The sequence below is a fragment of the Phyllobates terribilis genome, unplaced genomic scaffold, assembly GCF_046119375.1.
Source record: "Phyllobates terribilis strain yellow unplaced genomic scaffold, ASM4611937v1 Scaffold_10__3_contigs__length_209671492, whole genome shotgun sequence".
Taxonomy (NCBI): domain Eukaryota; kingdom Metazoa; phylum Chordata; class Amphibia; order Anura; family Dendrobatidae; genus Phyllobates; species Phyllobates terribilis.
The window spans coordinates 73,258,781-73,275,544 of NW_027362770.1; the positions used below are offsets into that span (position 1 = coordinate 73,258,781).

Below are 16,764 nucleotides of genomic sequence, written 5' to 3' on the forward strand. Positions count from 1 at the left end.
ATGTACCACTGTGGCTTATAGTAGCTTCTCACACATTGTGAACTTGCATTATATAGCCAAAAGTATGTGAACACTTGAAACTACACATACATGTTATTAAGGAGATAGCCAACCATTTGTAGCTATTACAGCCTCAGCTTTTCTGAGAAGACTTTTAAGTGTGTATGGAAGAATTAGTGCCCATTCATCCAGAAGAGCATTTGTGGGTTCAGACTCTGATATTGGCTTAGAAAGTCCATCCAACAATCTGTGTTCCAATCAAGTTCAAAGCTGTTTAGTGGGGTTTAATATAAACACTGTGTGTGGGCTTCTTTACACAAATGTTATCAATCCATGTCTTTGTGGACCTTGCTTTATACACAGGCCAGTGTCTTACTTAGAACATGAACAATCCTTCAACAAAGTTGAAAGAAGTGCAAGCGATTGCATTGTGCATGGTGACCTTACACTTGGGTGCCATTGTGTGAATACAGAAAACAATTCAATGGAGCTGTCATGTACAATGCAAACAGCTCTGGCAATTTTTATGTACTACAGAAGTCAGCGACTCCGCTATGTGAGTTTGCATGATCAACTGCTATGTGCTGAGTTGCTTTATTCCTAGACAGATACCAATTATAATAAAATAATTTATTGCTAGCTAGGGCAGATTGAGCAAATCAGAAATGTTGCTAACTGGTAAAGGTGACATTCTAGGACAGTGTCATGTTTAAAGTTACTTTGCTCTTCTGTACAACTCATTCTGCTACCATGTTTGTCTATGGGGACTGTGGGCCTAATTTTACATAATTGAAGTAGATTTTCTGCACCACTTCTGTTGCTCCTGCTTCACTAGTATAGCCATTCACCACAGCTATCAGTAACCAGAACTAGAACAAATTCCAAGGCTTCGAGCTCAAATAAAATATAACTTTCAGTTTGTCATAACATGTGGCTTACACAGCTGTTCTCAATGATGCGGAGGGGCGTCCACATACTTTTGGCCATATCGTGTGTTGTTACTATTCTATTACATAGAAGGACAGTGTGCAATAATTGTTATTTCACATGTTCTGTACTTTTTTTGTTTTGGTGCGGAGGCCTAGTGTTATACTCTAAGTTACAGACTTTTACAAATTTCTGATCATCTGCAAAGGCATCCACTTACAAGTCAGTGGACATATTAGAAGACCTGCTTATAAAATGCAATTTAATGAGATTTTAACTGTAAAAGTACCTGTGGGCTCTTCTGACATGTCTGATGTAGTAAATGATTGTATTCCACATTATGTATAAATTCTGGGGGTCACTTTTCTTAGAACTCTGTGTTATTCAGCTTGTCTATTGCATGTTATGATTTGGGGGTGTATCCATATATAAACTGACATACAATCAGCTTTTTTAGAGATATACCCCTCTAAAAACATAAATGGTAACTCCAAGATGCTAGTATATTCTTAAATTTCTAGGTTGAATGAACTGCAGCATTGGTTTAGGCTACGTTCACACCTGCAATTTGAAATTTTGTTTGTTACAATTTTAAGAACCAGTAAACAGAATTAATGTAAAAAATGGATCTGTTGTATGACTGATGCAAACAGAAGCCAAGAACCCCATTGATTATTGTGGGGTAGCTAAATCCTGGTGACATATTTGTTAGGGTATGTGCCCTCGATCAGTAATCGCTGCGCATTGGATGCAGCGCACATGCGCCGCGTGCAAACCGCAGCGGCCAGATGTTACAGCATAGTGGATGGGATTTGTAGAAATCCCATGTTCACTATGCGTCTGTGGATCACCCACGGAAACTGACATGCGGCACATCTTTCCGGAACGCAGCATGTCCATTTCTTCGGCGGGTCCGCATGCGGGCTTTCCCCATAGACCTAATCTCTATGAGGAATGTCCGCATGTGAAATAAAAAAATCGGTGCCTCTCATTAGCATATTGAGCGGAAGCTTCTTTTCAGGCTCCGGATGGTGGGAACGTAGCCTTATAATGAATGTGTTTGTTCACCTTATCTCATTGTAGTTATTTATTTTCTGCTTATATCAATATACAGTACTGTGCAAAAGTTTTAGGCAGGTGTAGACAAAAATCATATAAAGTAAGAATGCTTTCAAAAAGCAGTAATGCTCATAGTTTATTTTCATCAATTAACAAAATTAAAATTACCAAAATGCAAAGTGAATGAACAAAAGAGAAATATAAATCAAATTAATATAATCAATATATGGTGTGACTACACTTTGTCTTCAAATCTTGGAAGAAAAGTAAGCGATGTGACTTTCATCTGCTGCAAGTTTCCTTAGTTGACCACTTTGTCTAGGATATTCAACGTTGGCCATTTTCTGGTGTCCTCAATGCTGAAAAATACCGGGAGAAACTTTTCTATCATGCAATACCAAAAGGGAGGTGTCTCATTGGCCCTAAATTTATTCTTCATCAGGGCAGTGACCCCAAACATGCAGCCAATATCAAATAAAAACAAGGGATCTTGTAAGTGATGATATGGCCCCCACAGAGCCCTGATATCAGTGTAAAGTGCGGCAGAGCGGCGGTCATGACCGAGCTGCTGTCCGGTTACGCTCTGGCACTTTACAGACAAACTGTGTCCCAGTCCCAGTGTGCTGTAGGGTGTCGGATGCATCACACTCACTTGGAGGCATCAGGCCTCCGCAGCCTCCAGGCTTCTGTCCTCAGGAGCCGCCGCACGCCATTATTTTATTAACATTATTTCCCACCCACTCGGCTAGTTCTATCATTAACTATTTCCTATCTCATAAACTGAACTTATTATTCTTATCCTATGTCCTATACTGCTGCTAAACCACTCACTGTGTACACCATACTTATGCTATCCTAAGCTAATCCAATGCTTATCCTGTACTATACCCTACTCACATTATACATTAACACCTTACATGACCCACATACCGTACATTACCATAATACATTACATAACACGCACATCACTTTTTACTTATAAACTCGCATGATGATATACACACAATGCGGTTGTTGTCTTAAGGGGCAGGAACAGGGTAAAACAGTCCACATCCCTACATCAGGATCATCAAGTCTGTTTAGAATTACATGAAGAAACAGAGGGGTTTGCACAAGCCTACATCCCCAGAAGATCTGTGCTTAGTTCTCCAAGATATTTAGAACAACCTCCCTGCTAAGTTCTTTCAAAAACTGAGTGCACATGAACCTAAAAGAATTGATGCCGTTTTGAAGGTAAAGGCTGGTCACACCAAATATTGATTTGATTTAAATTTCTTTTTGCTCACTCACTTTGCATTTTATTAATGGATTAAAATAAACCACTAACACTTCTATTTTTGAAAGCATTCTTACTTTTCAGCATTTTCTCTCACACCTGCCAAAAACTTTTGCAGAGTACAATACTTATAGGGTTGATAAAAGTAGTAAGAACTAGAGACTTTGTGGAAATAAAACATAATGAAAATAAAATAATATAATATTCTATTGTTAAAGGTATAATGGAGAATACCTTAAGGCATTCCATGCAAGTGTCAGCTCCAGGAACACATTTTTTATGATCTTTGCTGCCATTTTCTTCTTCATTCTTTACAAAGAAGAGCCATTGCCAGTAATGATGAATGTGGTGTTGCTGTTCCTCTGTAATTTTCTGTGCAGGTGTTTTGGACTTCAGGTATGTAACAATTTACATTATGTGCCCCTTGCTCTGCATCATTATTATGGTTAGGCTTATATGTATAGATGAAATAATGGTATTTTAATATGATCCTGTACATAGATATCATGACCCCTGCTTTTAACAAGCCCCATCCCCAACAGGGCTAATGCAGTTTGGTGGAGAGCATCCCCACTTTTATACCTTGAAATCTTCTTGGGTGGGGGGGCACAACGTACAATAATTTAATGAAGACTTATAAGAGATCAGAGGGTTAGAACTCCAAGAAAAGCAGGCAAGTCCCCAACATGAGCTGGAGTCTGTACCATGGGAACAGACAACCCCCAACTGATAGGACATGATGATGCTGAGGTCTCAGTACTGGGAGAGAAAGAAGAATGAGTGGACACTCAGCTGATCACCTATAACTCACTGGAGGAGCACAGTTGTGTAATGCGGAAGTGACTATGGCATTTTTTTTTACTCTTTACTTTTTTTATATTTTAAACTTAGGTAGTCTAACCAAACACTATCTGTGAGGGGGCACGCTGGTTGTCATTGACTGTGGCAGGGAGGAAAGGGATTGGGGTTAATGTGACTGTGCAATATCATTTGGAAACTTCTCATTGCAATCATGCAATCATGGGTGTCGAGTGTATGGTGAGAATTGGAAGTTATGCTCATTCATGCCAGTCACCATCATGAGGAGCAGGAGAAGGTGGGGACTTTAGTCATAAATATAGAGATATACAGTATTTTCTACACATAGTTATTTCATATCTAGTTGCTATCCCTGACAAAAAACCCTAATAGTAACCTCACAACAATTCTCTATTACCAGCGGAGTTATGATCTTCAACGATATACGAGGCTAGATTATATAATATGCTGGCTTTACAACATACAGTAGGATAATGAAATTCTATCCATCATCATGTTAAATATGTCTTCCATAGTTAAACATGTCTTTTCAATATCACAGAAGATAGAGAAATGAGATTAGTAAAATATGACATAACCTTTTAACAAGTCCAATTACAATCAATTTTATTCAGCCTTAATTTCAAATTAGGTTTATTAGCAAAATTTACAAACTTTCTGCCATTTCATCTCAAAATAACACTTTTAATAACTACTGTAGTCTCAGAATTATTCAACCCCTTCATGACAACTGTAGCATCGGCGTCTCTGCCTCCTGCCGGGCAGAGACTTAATTCCCCTCACCGCCCCGTTCCTTGTCCGGCGTCTTCCGGCTTCCCTGCTGCTGTGGCGCGCACCGTGCACAGCTTCCTGGGCACAGCTTCCCGGGCACTGTGCTTAGGGCTTGCGTGCTCCCTCCCTCTTAAAGGGGCCGTGTGCGCCATCCTAAAGAGTCCCCGGCCAATGGCCGGAGGACTTCACATATATAAGGCACCTCCTCCAAAATGGAGGTGCCTGTGCAAGGTTGTTGTTCCGTGTGCTAACACTTGCTTCAGCCCTCAGGTCCTGCTGCCTCTCAGTCCTGCCCGCCAGTTTGTTTAACAGTCCAGCCCGCCGGTCTGTCCACAGTCCAGCCCGCCAGTCTGTCTAATAGTTCTGCCCGCCAGTCTGCCAGTTACCTGCTGTGCCCGCCAGCCTGCCTACCTGGAGCACCTGCCAGTTACCCGTTGTGCCCGTCAGCCTGCCTACCCAGAGCACTCGTCTGGCTATCAGCCGAACCAGCCTGCTTGTCTACCCGGACCACCCGTCAGCCTGCCTGCCGTGCTCATCTGCTGTACCGGTCAGTTCCTGCCATTTGACCCGTGGGAGTCACCTCCTCTCATTCAAGGTCGGTCCCAGAGTGGCACCTGGTTCACCTGCCTGGTCCCTCCCTGGTTGACGGAGTCAACTATGCCGCCGTGTGACCTGGGTCAGGCCGAGTAGGCACTTAGTCATGCCCCTCTGGTCCCTCCTTGCACCGAAGCACAGAGGTTCCACCACCCTGTCCCGTAACAACAACTGTCTTTGGTACTTATTAGAGCACTCTTGGGCTGTTATGACCTGCTGGAAACATGATGCAAAGATAAACACCAGCTCCAGGCAGCATTTCTGAGGAATCTCAGCCAATTCCAAGGTGGTCAAGGTCAAAGTGCAAAGGGGTACAGGTTGGTAGCCGCGGGTGAGGTACTCGTATCCAACGCCCTGGCCTTCTACAGAAAAATGAGGTCTTGCTTTGGTGTGTGTGTCGACATGCTACCATAATGGACACCTCCCAGCTCTTCTGGTCTGCCACGCATTGTACGGCTCCGATCCCACGTGACCCCCACGAACAGAAAGCCACACCAGTCCATAAAAACAAAATCCTCTTTACTGACAGTTTGACTTGTACACAAAGAACAGCAGGAGATGCAGATGTCTTTCTCTTGGTTACAATACAGTGACATGTCTTCAATATACATTTTCCAGCGGCCAGTTGGTATATTATAGAACAAGTTAGAAACCTACAACCGTTTTAAATATAGCAACACTTTAGCTGAGCTCTTAGAGTGACTACTATCCTTCAGACCACTTTTCGGGAACAATGTAATGATGTGCCTGCCACCTTACTGAGTGTGTCTCCAGCCTTGTTGACCTATCTGTCACTTGTCTGTTCACCAGAGACCCTTAGAGACTCTAACAAAGTTCCTGGCCATGCTTACCTTTCCTCAACCCGCCTGATAAAAGTATTCCACTGCCAATGATGAAGTTCTTCTTAGACGCTTCCTTTCACTCTCTACTTTTCTGCTCCCTTCATCCACACAACCATCCCAGGTGATGATCATCTTAACCACAGGGTGTCTTTACTTCTCTCTTTCTATTACTTCCCTAATTCCCTAACCCTACAACTAACCCAATCCTACTCCTCACTATGGACCAGGCTTACAGTTAACCCTGTCCTGCCTAACTAACAGGGACTGCAGCCTACTGAAGGATAACAATAGAATAAAGTACAATGAAATACATTTTCCTACATAAAAAAGTCAGGGGTTGTCAGGGAGATGGAACTCCATCCACGCCACACTCCCCTATACTTTAATGATGGTCGTCCGTGACCATTCAGGACCTAAAAAAGAGTTTATAAAGAGTGCATAAATAGTAAAACACAATAACGTGTTCAGGACTGAAGTCTTGATCTAGGCGTATTCTAGTCCATTGGACTACCAGCCCTTCTATTTCAAGGGCCCCAGAAGATCAACAACACAGTCCCGAGGACAGTCCATATTTTTTAAAACTTTCACTCAGACCGGGCCTTCTTGGTAAGGACCACAGAAACCATCAGAGTGTCCATAAAAAGAACAGTCTCTGTTATTGAGGGTATCAGACCCCCACAGATGCACCAGTGCCTGCGATCCAGCAGAAAAAGGTACAGCAGGCGCAAGAAAACAAAATCAAGAAAAATAAAGATTAAGCCTACTCGGCTGTTACAGGCCCACCTGGCCTCGAAGGTATCTCAAACAGTCCCTCAGATCCCTTAAACTGCAAGCAGGGCTTCACGCGGCTACGGAGGTGTCAATACTGAACCCTCAACAGGAACTTATCTCCAACCTCAAGACGTCTTTTCTGAGACCTGATTGGTCTCCAGCCAGTTCAGGGATAGGGGTGCTCCGGAACTCACCCCCCTTAAAAGATGGCCCTTTAATTCAAGAGAACTGTAAGTTCTTGACGTCTTCAAGCTTCTTCAGGGTCACTCCACTCCTCAGCATTGAATTTAAAAGGAGATTTCCTTCCTCTTTCCGGCTGTTCGGTCTGATGCAGTGTAATCTGAGGCTGATTCACGCACACAAATGCCACAGCCTAGCCTGCAGAGTGTGGGGGTCCTCCTCCCACACCTTGGCTGCCTTCTCTCCCTTGCAGGCCTTTTGGATCTTGGCTGCATTCTCCCCCTCATGGGCCTCTCAGATCTCGGCTGCCTTCTCCCCCTCTCATGCCTCTCGGATCTAGGCTGCCTTCTCCCCCTCTTGGGCCTCTTGAATCTCGGCTGCTTTCTCCCTTTCACAGGCTTCTCAGGTCTTGCATGGTGGGATTTCCCCGGACTCACTGTAGAATGGTTCACCGGTCTTTATGATCCTGCCACTAGCCTGCTCTGGTCACTTCAGCAATTATTGCTGCACTCTCAGACCACCAGGACCTTCGGTGTCGTCCCTCCCCTGCCTCCCCCGGCCGCCTTATGGGCCTTCGTCACTGTCGCAATGCTGGGGGTCTCGATATGTAGGATATCCTCCTGGTCCGCCTCTTTGCATGGGACAGCTGACTCCATGTCTCCACCGCTAGCATCAGCTTCTTTGACCGCTCTCTTGGACGCCATATCACCACAAACGCTCTGTGACTCTTTCAGCTGCACCACCATCTTCTCCTTACAACAGAATGGCGCCAGCTCCAACTTATGCACAATGTTTTTCCTTTGGCCCTGCATTTCCGAGGGTCGTTCTTCTGACACGTCCGCAGCATTACACGCCACTCCTAGCGACTCTGTCCTCAGCCATGCCACTTCTACATGTGCAGCCCCTGTGCAGATCAGGTCAGAAAGAGATAAATTGTTTTTAAAATTATTAAACTAAAATTCTTTGAATTCCTGAAATTTTCTGTCAAAAAATTATCAATTTTTTCCAAAATTAAGATGTTTCGCGGCAGGGGGAAATGCCGTATTGACAGGGTATTAAGAGTTCCCTGATTCCTGTAGCTCTTGAACAGTGGACGGTTGTCAAACGTGTCACTAGGTGATCGCTGTGCGCTCCCTGCAGTCAACAATTCTTTGAGGGTTCCGCCCCTTTCTGAAAGAGAAAAATTATCAGAAATGTCAAATAGTTTAAAATGTTCAAAAACAAATTCTTTGAATTTCATAAGTGCAATTTTCTTTCACAACATTTACAATTTTGCAAATACCTGCAGCAGCACCAATTACAATCTACAGTGGTGTGAAAAAGTGTTTGCCCCTTTCCTGATTTCTTCTTTTCCATGTTTGTCACACATAAATATTTCAGATTACAAAACAAATTTAAATATTAGACAAAGATAACACAAGTAAACACAACATGCAGTTTAAAATGAAGGTATTTATTATTAAGGGAAAAATAAATCCAAACCTACAGGGCCCAGTGTGAAAAAGTGATTGTCCCCCCCCTCCTTAAAAAATAATTTAACTGTGGTTTATCACATCTTTGGGAAGCTGAGTTACATTTCCCTAGCAACACACAGGCCTGATAACTGCCACACATGTTCTCAATCAAGAAATCACTTAAATAGGACCTGTCTGACAAAGTGAAGTAGACCAAAAGATCCTCAAAAGCTAGACATCATGCTGCGATCTAAAGAAATTCAGGAATAAATGAGAAACAATGTAATTGAGATCTATCAGTTTGGAAAAGGTTTTAAAGCCATTTCTAAAGCTTTGGGACTCCAGTTAACCACAGTGAGAGCCATTATCCACAAATGGCGAAAACATGGAACAGTGGTGAACCTTCCCAGGAGTGGCGACAGACCAAAATTACCCCAAGAGCGCAGCGACGACTCATACAAGAAATCACAAAAGACCCCACAACAACATGTAAACAACTGCAGGCCTCACTAGCCTCAGTTAAGATCAGTGTTCATGACTCCACCATATGAAAGAGAACAAAATGAACATAAAGGCTCTTCTCCGTTTTGCCAGAAAACATCTTGATGATCACCAAGACTTTTGGGAGAATACTCTATGGACTGATGGAGCAAAAATTGAAATTTTTGGAAGGTGTATGTTGCATTGCATCTGGCGTAGAAATAACACAGCATTTCAGAAAAGAAACATCATACCAACAGTAAAATATGGTGGCGGTAGTGTGATAGTCTAGGGATGTTTTGCTGCTTCAGGACCTAGAAGACTTTCTGTGGTAAATGGAACCATGAATTCTGCTGTCTACCAAAACATCCTTAAGGAGAATGTCCGACCATCTGTTCGTGACCTCAAGTGAAGCGTACTTGGTTTATGCAGCAGGACAATGATACAAAACACACCTGCAAGTATACCTCTGAATGGCTTAAGAAAAACAAAATTAAGACTTTGGAGTGGCTTAGTTAAAGTCCTGATCTTAATCCGATTGAGAAGCTGTGGCATGACCTTAAAAAGGCGGTGTCACAAATAATTTGGGAATTCGTGGCAGCTCTGGGTATGCTGTAATTTAAATGTAGTTTTTTTCCCTTTGGTCCAGCAAAGGTTAATGTTAGTCTCTTGCTGGCAGCCTTCTGAGGATGGTCAGCTGATGTTGGTTGGTGCCACTCCCACCTCCCTTTAAATAGCCACATGATTCATCAGCTGACCACCAGTTATAGTTCATTCTATGTTGACCTCTTTGAAGGAGCCAGTCTTTGGAGAAGCTGTGGTTTTCATTGCTGTTGCAGCGGTGTAGTTTGCTGTAGGAAAGATAAGTGCATTCTGTGTTTTTGTCTTCCCATTGTTTGTCTTACCTTCTTCATGTTGTCCTATTGTATTGGCGAGACTAGTGTCTCACTGGCCTGCGCACTAGCCAGGTTAAGTTCAGGGCCAGCGAAGGCTTAGGCACATGATCGCGCACGGGGGGAAGGACCAGTCTAGTGATGAAAGGGGAGCTTAGGGACAGACACAGGTTAGTCTCAGGAGGTGTCCCTTACCTCATCCCCTACCGTTAGAGCCTTCCTCCCCCCTATATCACCCCGTTGCATCCGTGTGTTGTGCTGTCCGCCGGACATCCCCTTGCCTGTCCGTGACAGGCGGTTCATACTCGGTAATGTGGCTAAATGACAACAATTTTGCAAAAATGAGTATGCCAAAATTTCTCCAGAGCATTGTAGAAGACTCATTGCCAGTTATCACAAACACTTGATTGTAGTTGTTGCTGCTAAGGGTGGCCCAAGCACTTATTAGGTTTAGGGGGCAATCACTTTTTCACACAGGCCCCCGTAGGTTTGGATTTATTTTTCCCTTAATAATAAAGACTTTCATTTAAAACTGCATTTTGTTTACTTATTTTATTTTTGTCAAATATTTACATTTGTGATCTGAAACATTTAAGTGTGACAAACATGCAAAAGAATAAGAAATCAGGAAGAGGGCAAGCACTTTTTCACATCACTGCATACATGACATTTTGGACTGTACAATCTGCCTGCCTGACTGTCCATTGACTGTCATCTACATAGTTCTGCTGCCATCAGTGCCGAAGAACTACACATTGCTGGGCATCAAATCCCTGTCCATCGTGTCATTTGTATTGTAGTACTGCTGTTGCAGCGGCTGCTGTTGCAGTCCCTAAGATTCCCAGCAATTCAAGGCCTGCCCTGTCCTAATTCTCTACCGTGCTGCTTCTGTCGCAGCCACTTCAGTCATTCCAGTCACACATCTCCTGGCTGCCCACTGTGTTTCTTAGTGCTAGACCATACTGCTGCTGCTGGGGCTGCCATTGCTTGCCTTAAACTGCATAGCATCTTCTTGCCTGCCCCATCTTAATTCTCTACCTTGCTGCTCTTGCTGTATTCACTGCACAGCAACGCTAGCCACACACCTCCTTGCTGTCCACTGTGTTTTATAGTGTCAACCAGTACTACTGATGCTTGGAAATGTACCCTTATGTTTTTGTACCCTTAAGAAACAACTCTGAAAATAGGGCTAATTTTTTAAAAGGCTTGGTAACTACAAGCCATAACTTTTTCACGTTCAAAACAAAGCAACTGTTTGGTCTCCAGAAAACAAGAGTATAATTTTTGAATGGCTTGATAAAATGCCTTTGCAATTGATTAATCATTTGATGATTAGTAGTGATGAGCAAGTACTAAAATGCTTGGGTACTCGTTGTTCGAGTAGAGCAAATTGGAATGCTCTAGTGCTCGGTCTGAGTAACGAGCCCAATGTAAGTCTATGGGAAATTCAAGCATTTTTCCGGCAGCTCCACCAGGGGGTCTGCAGAGGGCCTAAAATTTGCCCAAATCAATGAGAACAGTGCTCAAATGGCATGGGAACATAATGGGGAAGACCCCTAGAAGCATTTCTAACTCCGAGGTCACTGCTGCCAGCAACGTTGTCAGAGGTATTACGCCACTTTTACGGACTCACAATAAAACATACAAAAACGAAACCAAAATGGATTTTCCTGGGAAATATGCTAAGGAACATCCTTTCCAGGGTAATGACTTGTATATAAGGCAAAATAAATATACAAAAACAAAAATGCTCCTGCACACATTGGGCTATGTTCACACGTAGCGTTTTTGATGTGTTTTTGCACTTTTACATTGCTTTCAACCAAGACAAATGCATTTACCGGGAAATGTCATTTTAACATTTTACAACTTTATCTGGCCATGTGGTGTGTGACACATCATCAGACACATCCTGTTTCATTTATGATGGAGGGACTCTGAAATTCACAAAGCCTATTTTTATAGGTCCATCAGGCGGCCCTTACTATTCTTAAAGGGCCAGCAGTCGTCCCTCGCTATTGTTAGAGATCCATCAGCTGACTATGCTTTGTTGTTCCCATTATTAACGAGTGGGTTTCCTATACTGTTATTGCGCATGCAGTGACTGCAAGGGCTGCCAAAAATTTAGACACAACCCCATTTGAAGAAACATATAAAGGAGCGGGTCTCCTATAGTGGTAATGCCCATGCTGTGACTGCAAGGGCTGCCAAAATTTGGGAAAAACCCCACTAACAATTTAAAGACACATAGATCTGGGCCACAGTAACAACATGTTCCCATTAGAAAGGAAAGGGTCTGCTATACCTTTATAGGGTATGTAGTGAGTGCAACGGCTGCCAAAATTTAGGAAAAACCCCAATAACAATTTAAAGACACATAGAGGTGGCCTCAGTAATGACATATTCCCATTAGAAAGGAGCGGGTCTCCCATACTGTTTGCCTATGCAGTGACTGCAATGGCTGTCAAAAATTTGTAGGCACTCCAATGCACCTTGCAAGAGACATGAAGGTCAGAGGGCCTCCTGAAAAAAATGATCCCATTATTAGGAAGTGGGTCTCCCATACTGTTTGCCTATGCAGTGAAGCAACGGCTGCCAAAAATTTTAGAGGAACTCCAATGTTCCTTGCAAGAGATGTAGATATGTTGATATGGAACATATGATAGTGATGTGGTGGTGGAGGATGAGGATGCAAAGAAGGAGGAGGACAAGAGCAAATAAACAAGTTGTGAAGACAGAGGTGCATGGGAATAGAGTTAGACCTCCCAAAAAAATACACTGTATTTGAGTTTATGCTACGCTGCTATCATTCGGTGGTGTTGAGAAACCTGGCCCAATCCTGCCCTTGTTCATTTTTATAAGAGTCAGCCTGTCAGCATTTTCAGTTGACTGGTGGATGCACCTATCGGTTATAATTCCACCAGCGGCACTAAAAACCCGCTCTGAAAAACGCTAGCGGCAGGGCAGGCCAGGACCTCCAAAGAAAAGAAAGTCAGTTCATGCCACGTGCCAGCTTGGATACCCAATAATTATAAGGCACAGTGGAATCACGGAGGACATTGGTACGGTCAGTAAGGTACTCCCTCAGCATCTTCCCAAAACTTTTCCCTCCTTGTGAGAGTACAAGGCGCATCAGGGCTTGTGCGATGGGAGGACCTGAGAAAACTCCCAGAACTTTGACAGTGTTCCCCTGCCTCTGCTGGATTGGATTTGTGTCTCTCTCACCTGTACTCCTTGGTTGTCCAATGAACTGTGACCTCTGCCGCCAGCGTTTTCAGATGGGAATTTTTTAAATAATTACGCAACAAGGGCCTTCTTGTACTGCCCCATTTTATTAGGCCTGTCCTGCGCAGGAATAAGAGACAGAAAGTTTTCCTTGGAGCTGGAATCTAAAAGTGTCATCAACCAATAATGACTGTCACCCAAAATTTGGACAACGTCAGGGTCACGGGAAAGGCAGAGTAACATAAACTCAGCCATGTGTGCCAGACTGCAAAGAGGTAAGACTTCTGTGTCCTCACCAAGAGGGCGACTGACCATGTTCTCCTCCTCATCCTCCTCCTTTTCCTCCTCCTTCCTGTACTCAGGCCATCCACGCTGAACAGACGGTATGACAGTTGTGCAGGTAGTACTGTCTATAGCACAGGAAACTAGCTCCTGTTCTTCCTCCTCCTCCTCCTCTTCCTCATTGTCACCCAATCCACATTGGGATGAGATGAGGCTGGGCTGTGTGGAATAACCCTGTATGGTTCCTTGCTCCATCTCATCATGCTCCGCCTGCAATACATTCTCTTTGATTGTGAGCAGAGAGCATTTCAGAAGACTGAGAAGTGGGATGGTGATGCTAATTATGGCGTCAGCACTGCTCACCATCTTGGTGGAGTCCTCAAAGTTTTGGAGGATGGTACATATGTCTGACATCCATGTCCACTCCTGAGGTCTTGTGTGGAGTCTGAACTGAATACTGACGGCCTTGTTGATGCTGGTAGTCAACAACTGCCCTCTTCTGCTCACAAAACCTCCCCAACATCTGCTACATAGAGTTCCAATGCGTGGGGACATCGCAGATTAGTCAGTGAGCTGGAAGCTGCAAACAATGCTGAAGCACGGCAAGGGCGGCGGAAGCTGTAGCTGGCTTTCTAAAATTGGCACACAGGTGGCGTACTTTGACAAGCAGATACGACAGATCCGGGTAGCTTTTGAGAAACCTCTGAACCAAGCACAATGGCCAGGCATGGTATGTGTGTGAGCTCGCCTCGCCTTAGAGCTGCCACCAGGTTCCTGCCATTGTCACACATGACCATGCCTGGCTGTAGGGTCAGCGGTGTTGGCCACAGATATGCCTGCTCTGTCACAGCTGTCTGCAACTCTTCAGCTTTGTGCGGTTTGTCACCTAAGCATATTGGCTCCAGCACAATCTGTTGCCGCTTTGTCGAGGCAGTGCTGCAGTGCTTCGAGCTTGCGACTGATGTGGTCATTTCAGAGATGGAGGATGAAGAGGAGGAGCATGAGGTGCAGGAGCCTTAGAATGTGGGGGCAACCTTGATTGACCCAGGGCCTGCAATCCTTGGTGTCGGGAGGACATGTTCCGTCCCAAGGTCCGACTGGGTCCCGGCTTCCACTATATTAACCCAGTGTGCCGTCAGCGAGATATACCGTCCTTACCCACAAGTACTTGTCCACGTGTCTGTGGTTAGGTGGACTTTCCCAGTAATTGCATTGTTTAGGGCACGGCTAATGTTGTGGGACATGTGCTCATGTAATGCGGTGGCGGCTGGGGACCGAGTACCGAGGGACGGCCGCTGCTATAAGGTTGCGGAAAGCTTCCATCTCCATGGGCCTAAAAGGCAACATTTCGAGTGCATGCATTTAGTAGTGTGGCCTTTGGGGTGTTGGCTGCGTATTTACGCTTGCGTTCCAAGGACTGGGGTATGGACAACTGAACGCTGCGCTGGGACAAGAATGTTGACGTGCTTGCTGATGGTGCTACTTAAGAGTGTGGATGACAGGTGCAGGGCGAGAGGCATCTTGGAATGCGCCATGGACAGGCGATTGGCGTGCACGCACAACAGCGGAAGAAGCAGTGGTGTCACCTGCAGACACTGTTGCTGGACCTGGGGTTCAGCCTACTTAGTTGGGTGCTTTTCTGCCATGTGCCTGATCATGCTGGTGGTGGTCAGGGTGCTGGTTTTGCTACCCCTGCTGATGCTGGCCTAGCAAGTAGTGCAAATGGCCTTTTTGGAGTTATCTGTAGAGTGTTTAAAAAATAACCAGACTTGGGAAGATCTAACAGTTGTACTGGCAACTTCCGTCGTGTTGGCGTTACGAGGAATGCTTTCCCGCCTTGTGTCAACGGCCACCACACTGCTTCTTCCTGCCTGTTGTTGTGCTACCCTCCCCCTGTGTGCAGCTGTCCTCGCTCTGTATGTCCCCCTGCCAGGTTGAGTCAGTTACTATGTCATCCACCATCTCGTCTTCCACTTCCGCAACCTGGTCCTCCTCCTGACATTCTGGCAATTGTGTCTCAACATAATCATCCACCTCCTGCAACAGTAATTGCACTTTCCCACCATCGCCTTTGTGTGACCGTTGCTGCTCCAATATTTGGCATCGCTACACACGTTCTACTCTTGACTCGCTTGAAGCTAGCCAGGCAAGAGGCCCGAATCTACAAATGGAAAAGTGAACAGCTCTTCGGAGTGTCCAAGCCTGGGATCAGTTGTCTCCGGGCACTCGGCATGGTGGGAGGAAAGAGGATCAGGGTGAGGAATATGCGGTCCTGACTTACAGCTACTGAGACTTGACCGTGTGGAAGACAGGGTAGTGGTGGTGGCAAAGTGATTGGAAGCATTATCTGCTATCCAACCAACAACCTTTTGACACTGCTCTGGGTTCAATAGTGGTGTATTGTGGTCCCCTAGTAATTATGACAGGAAGGTCGAGAGACAAGATGTGGGTGTTTGTTGTGGCACAATTTGAGCTTGCCCACCGGCACGTCCTCGGCCTCTGCATGCACCAACACCATCATGTCCACTTCACCATCCCTTGCCACGCACCTTGCCCATTTTAAATGGAGGACAATATTTTCCACGTTCATGAGAAATGGCTGATTTTGGAACGCAGTTATATGTGATACATCTGACAGAGAACCACGATTGTAAATAGCAGGCCTGTAATTTACTAATATTATTCTACACAGAGACCTAGTTTGAATAGCTTCACTGACACACTGCTACAGAATGGAAAAAAAGGCCAATATTTTCCACATTCAGTTTAAATTTCTGGATTTTTATCGCTGAAATATGGAACAGATCTGGCTTTATTCTGCAGTGCTGACAAGCAAATGGAGCAGAAAAATGGTGTTCTCTGAATTGCTTTTTAAGCAAATAACCAGGATTAAGATATAAAAAAAAATTGTCCTGACCCCTGATATATCGGGCTATGTCTACAAATATCTGTAATTATTACAGCAGCAGCAGACAGGAAGTTCAATGGACCCTCTTGTGCTGTATCATACACTGCAGTCTGCCACATACACTGCCTGCCTGCCTAGCATGGATTATATGCAGCTGGATTAGTCCTCAGGTGGACTGTTAGTTCATCTGACAAAAGTAATAACAAATAAAAAATCTATGAAAATGAACAAATGAAAGTCAGTCATTCTTTTTCAACCCTGCTTCCATAGATTTTTTTTAAAA

General features: G+C 44.4%; 1 protein-coding gene across 1 annotated transcript in view; it reads left to right on the plus strand.

The window, feature by feature from the left end:
- STING1 (stimulator of interferon response cGAMP interactor 1) overlaps positions 1–16,764 on the plus strand; it is a 104,953-nt gene that overhangs the window by 19,823 nt on the left and 68,366 nt on the right. The window contains exon 3 of the mRNA XM_073649597.1: positions 3,481–3,658. Within this exon, the coding sequence (XP_073505698.1) occupies positions 3,481–3,658 (178 nt within the window). The remainder of the gene's footprint in view (positions 1–3,480; positions 3,659–16,764) is intronic.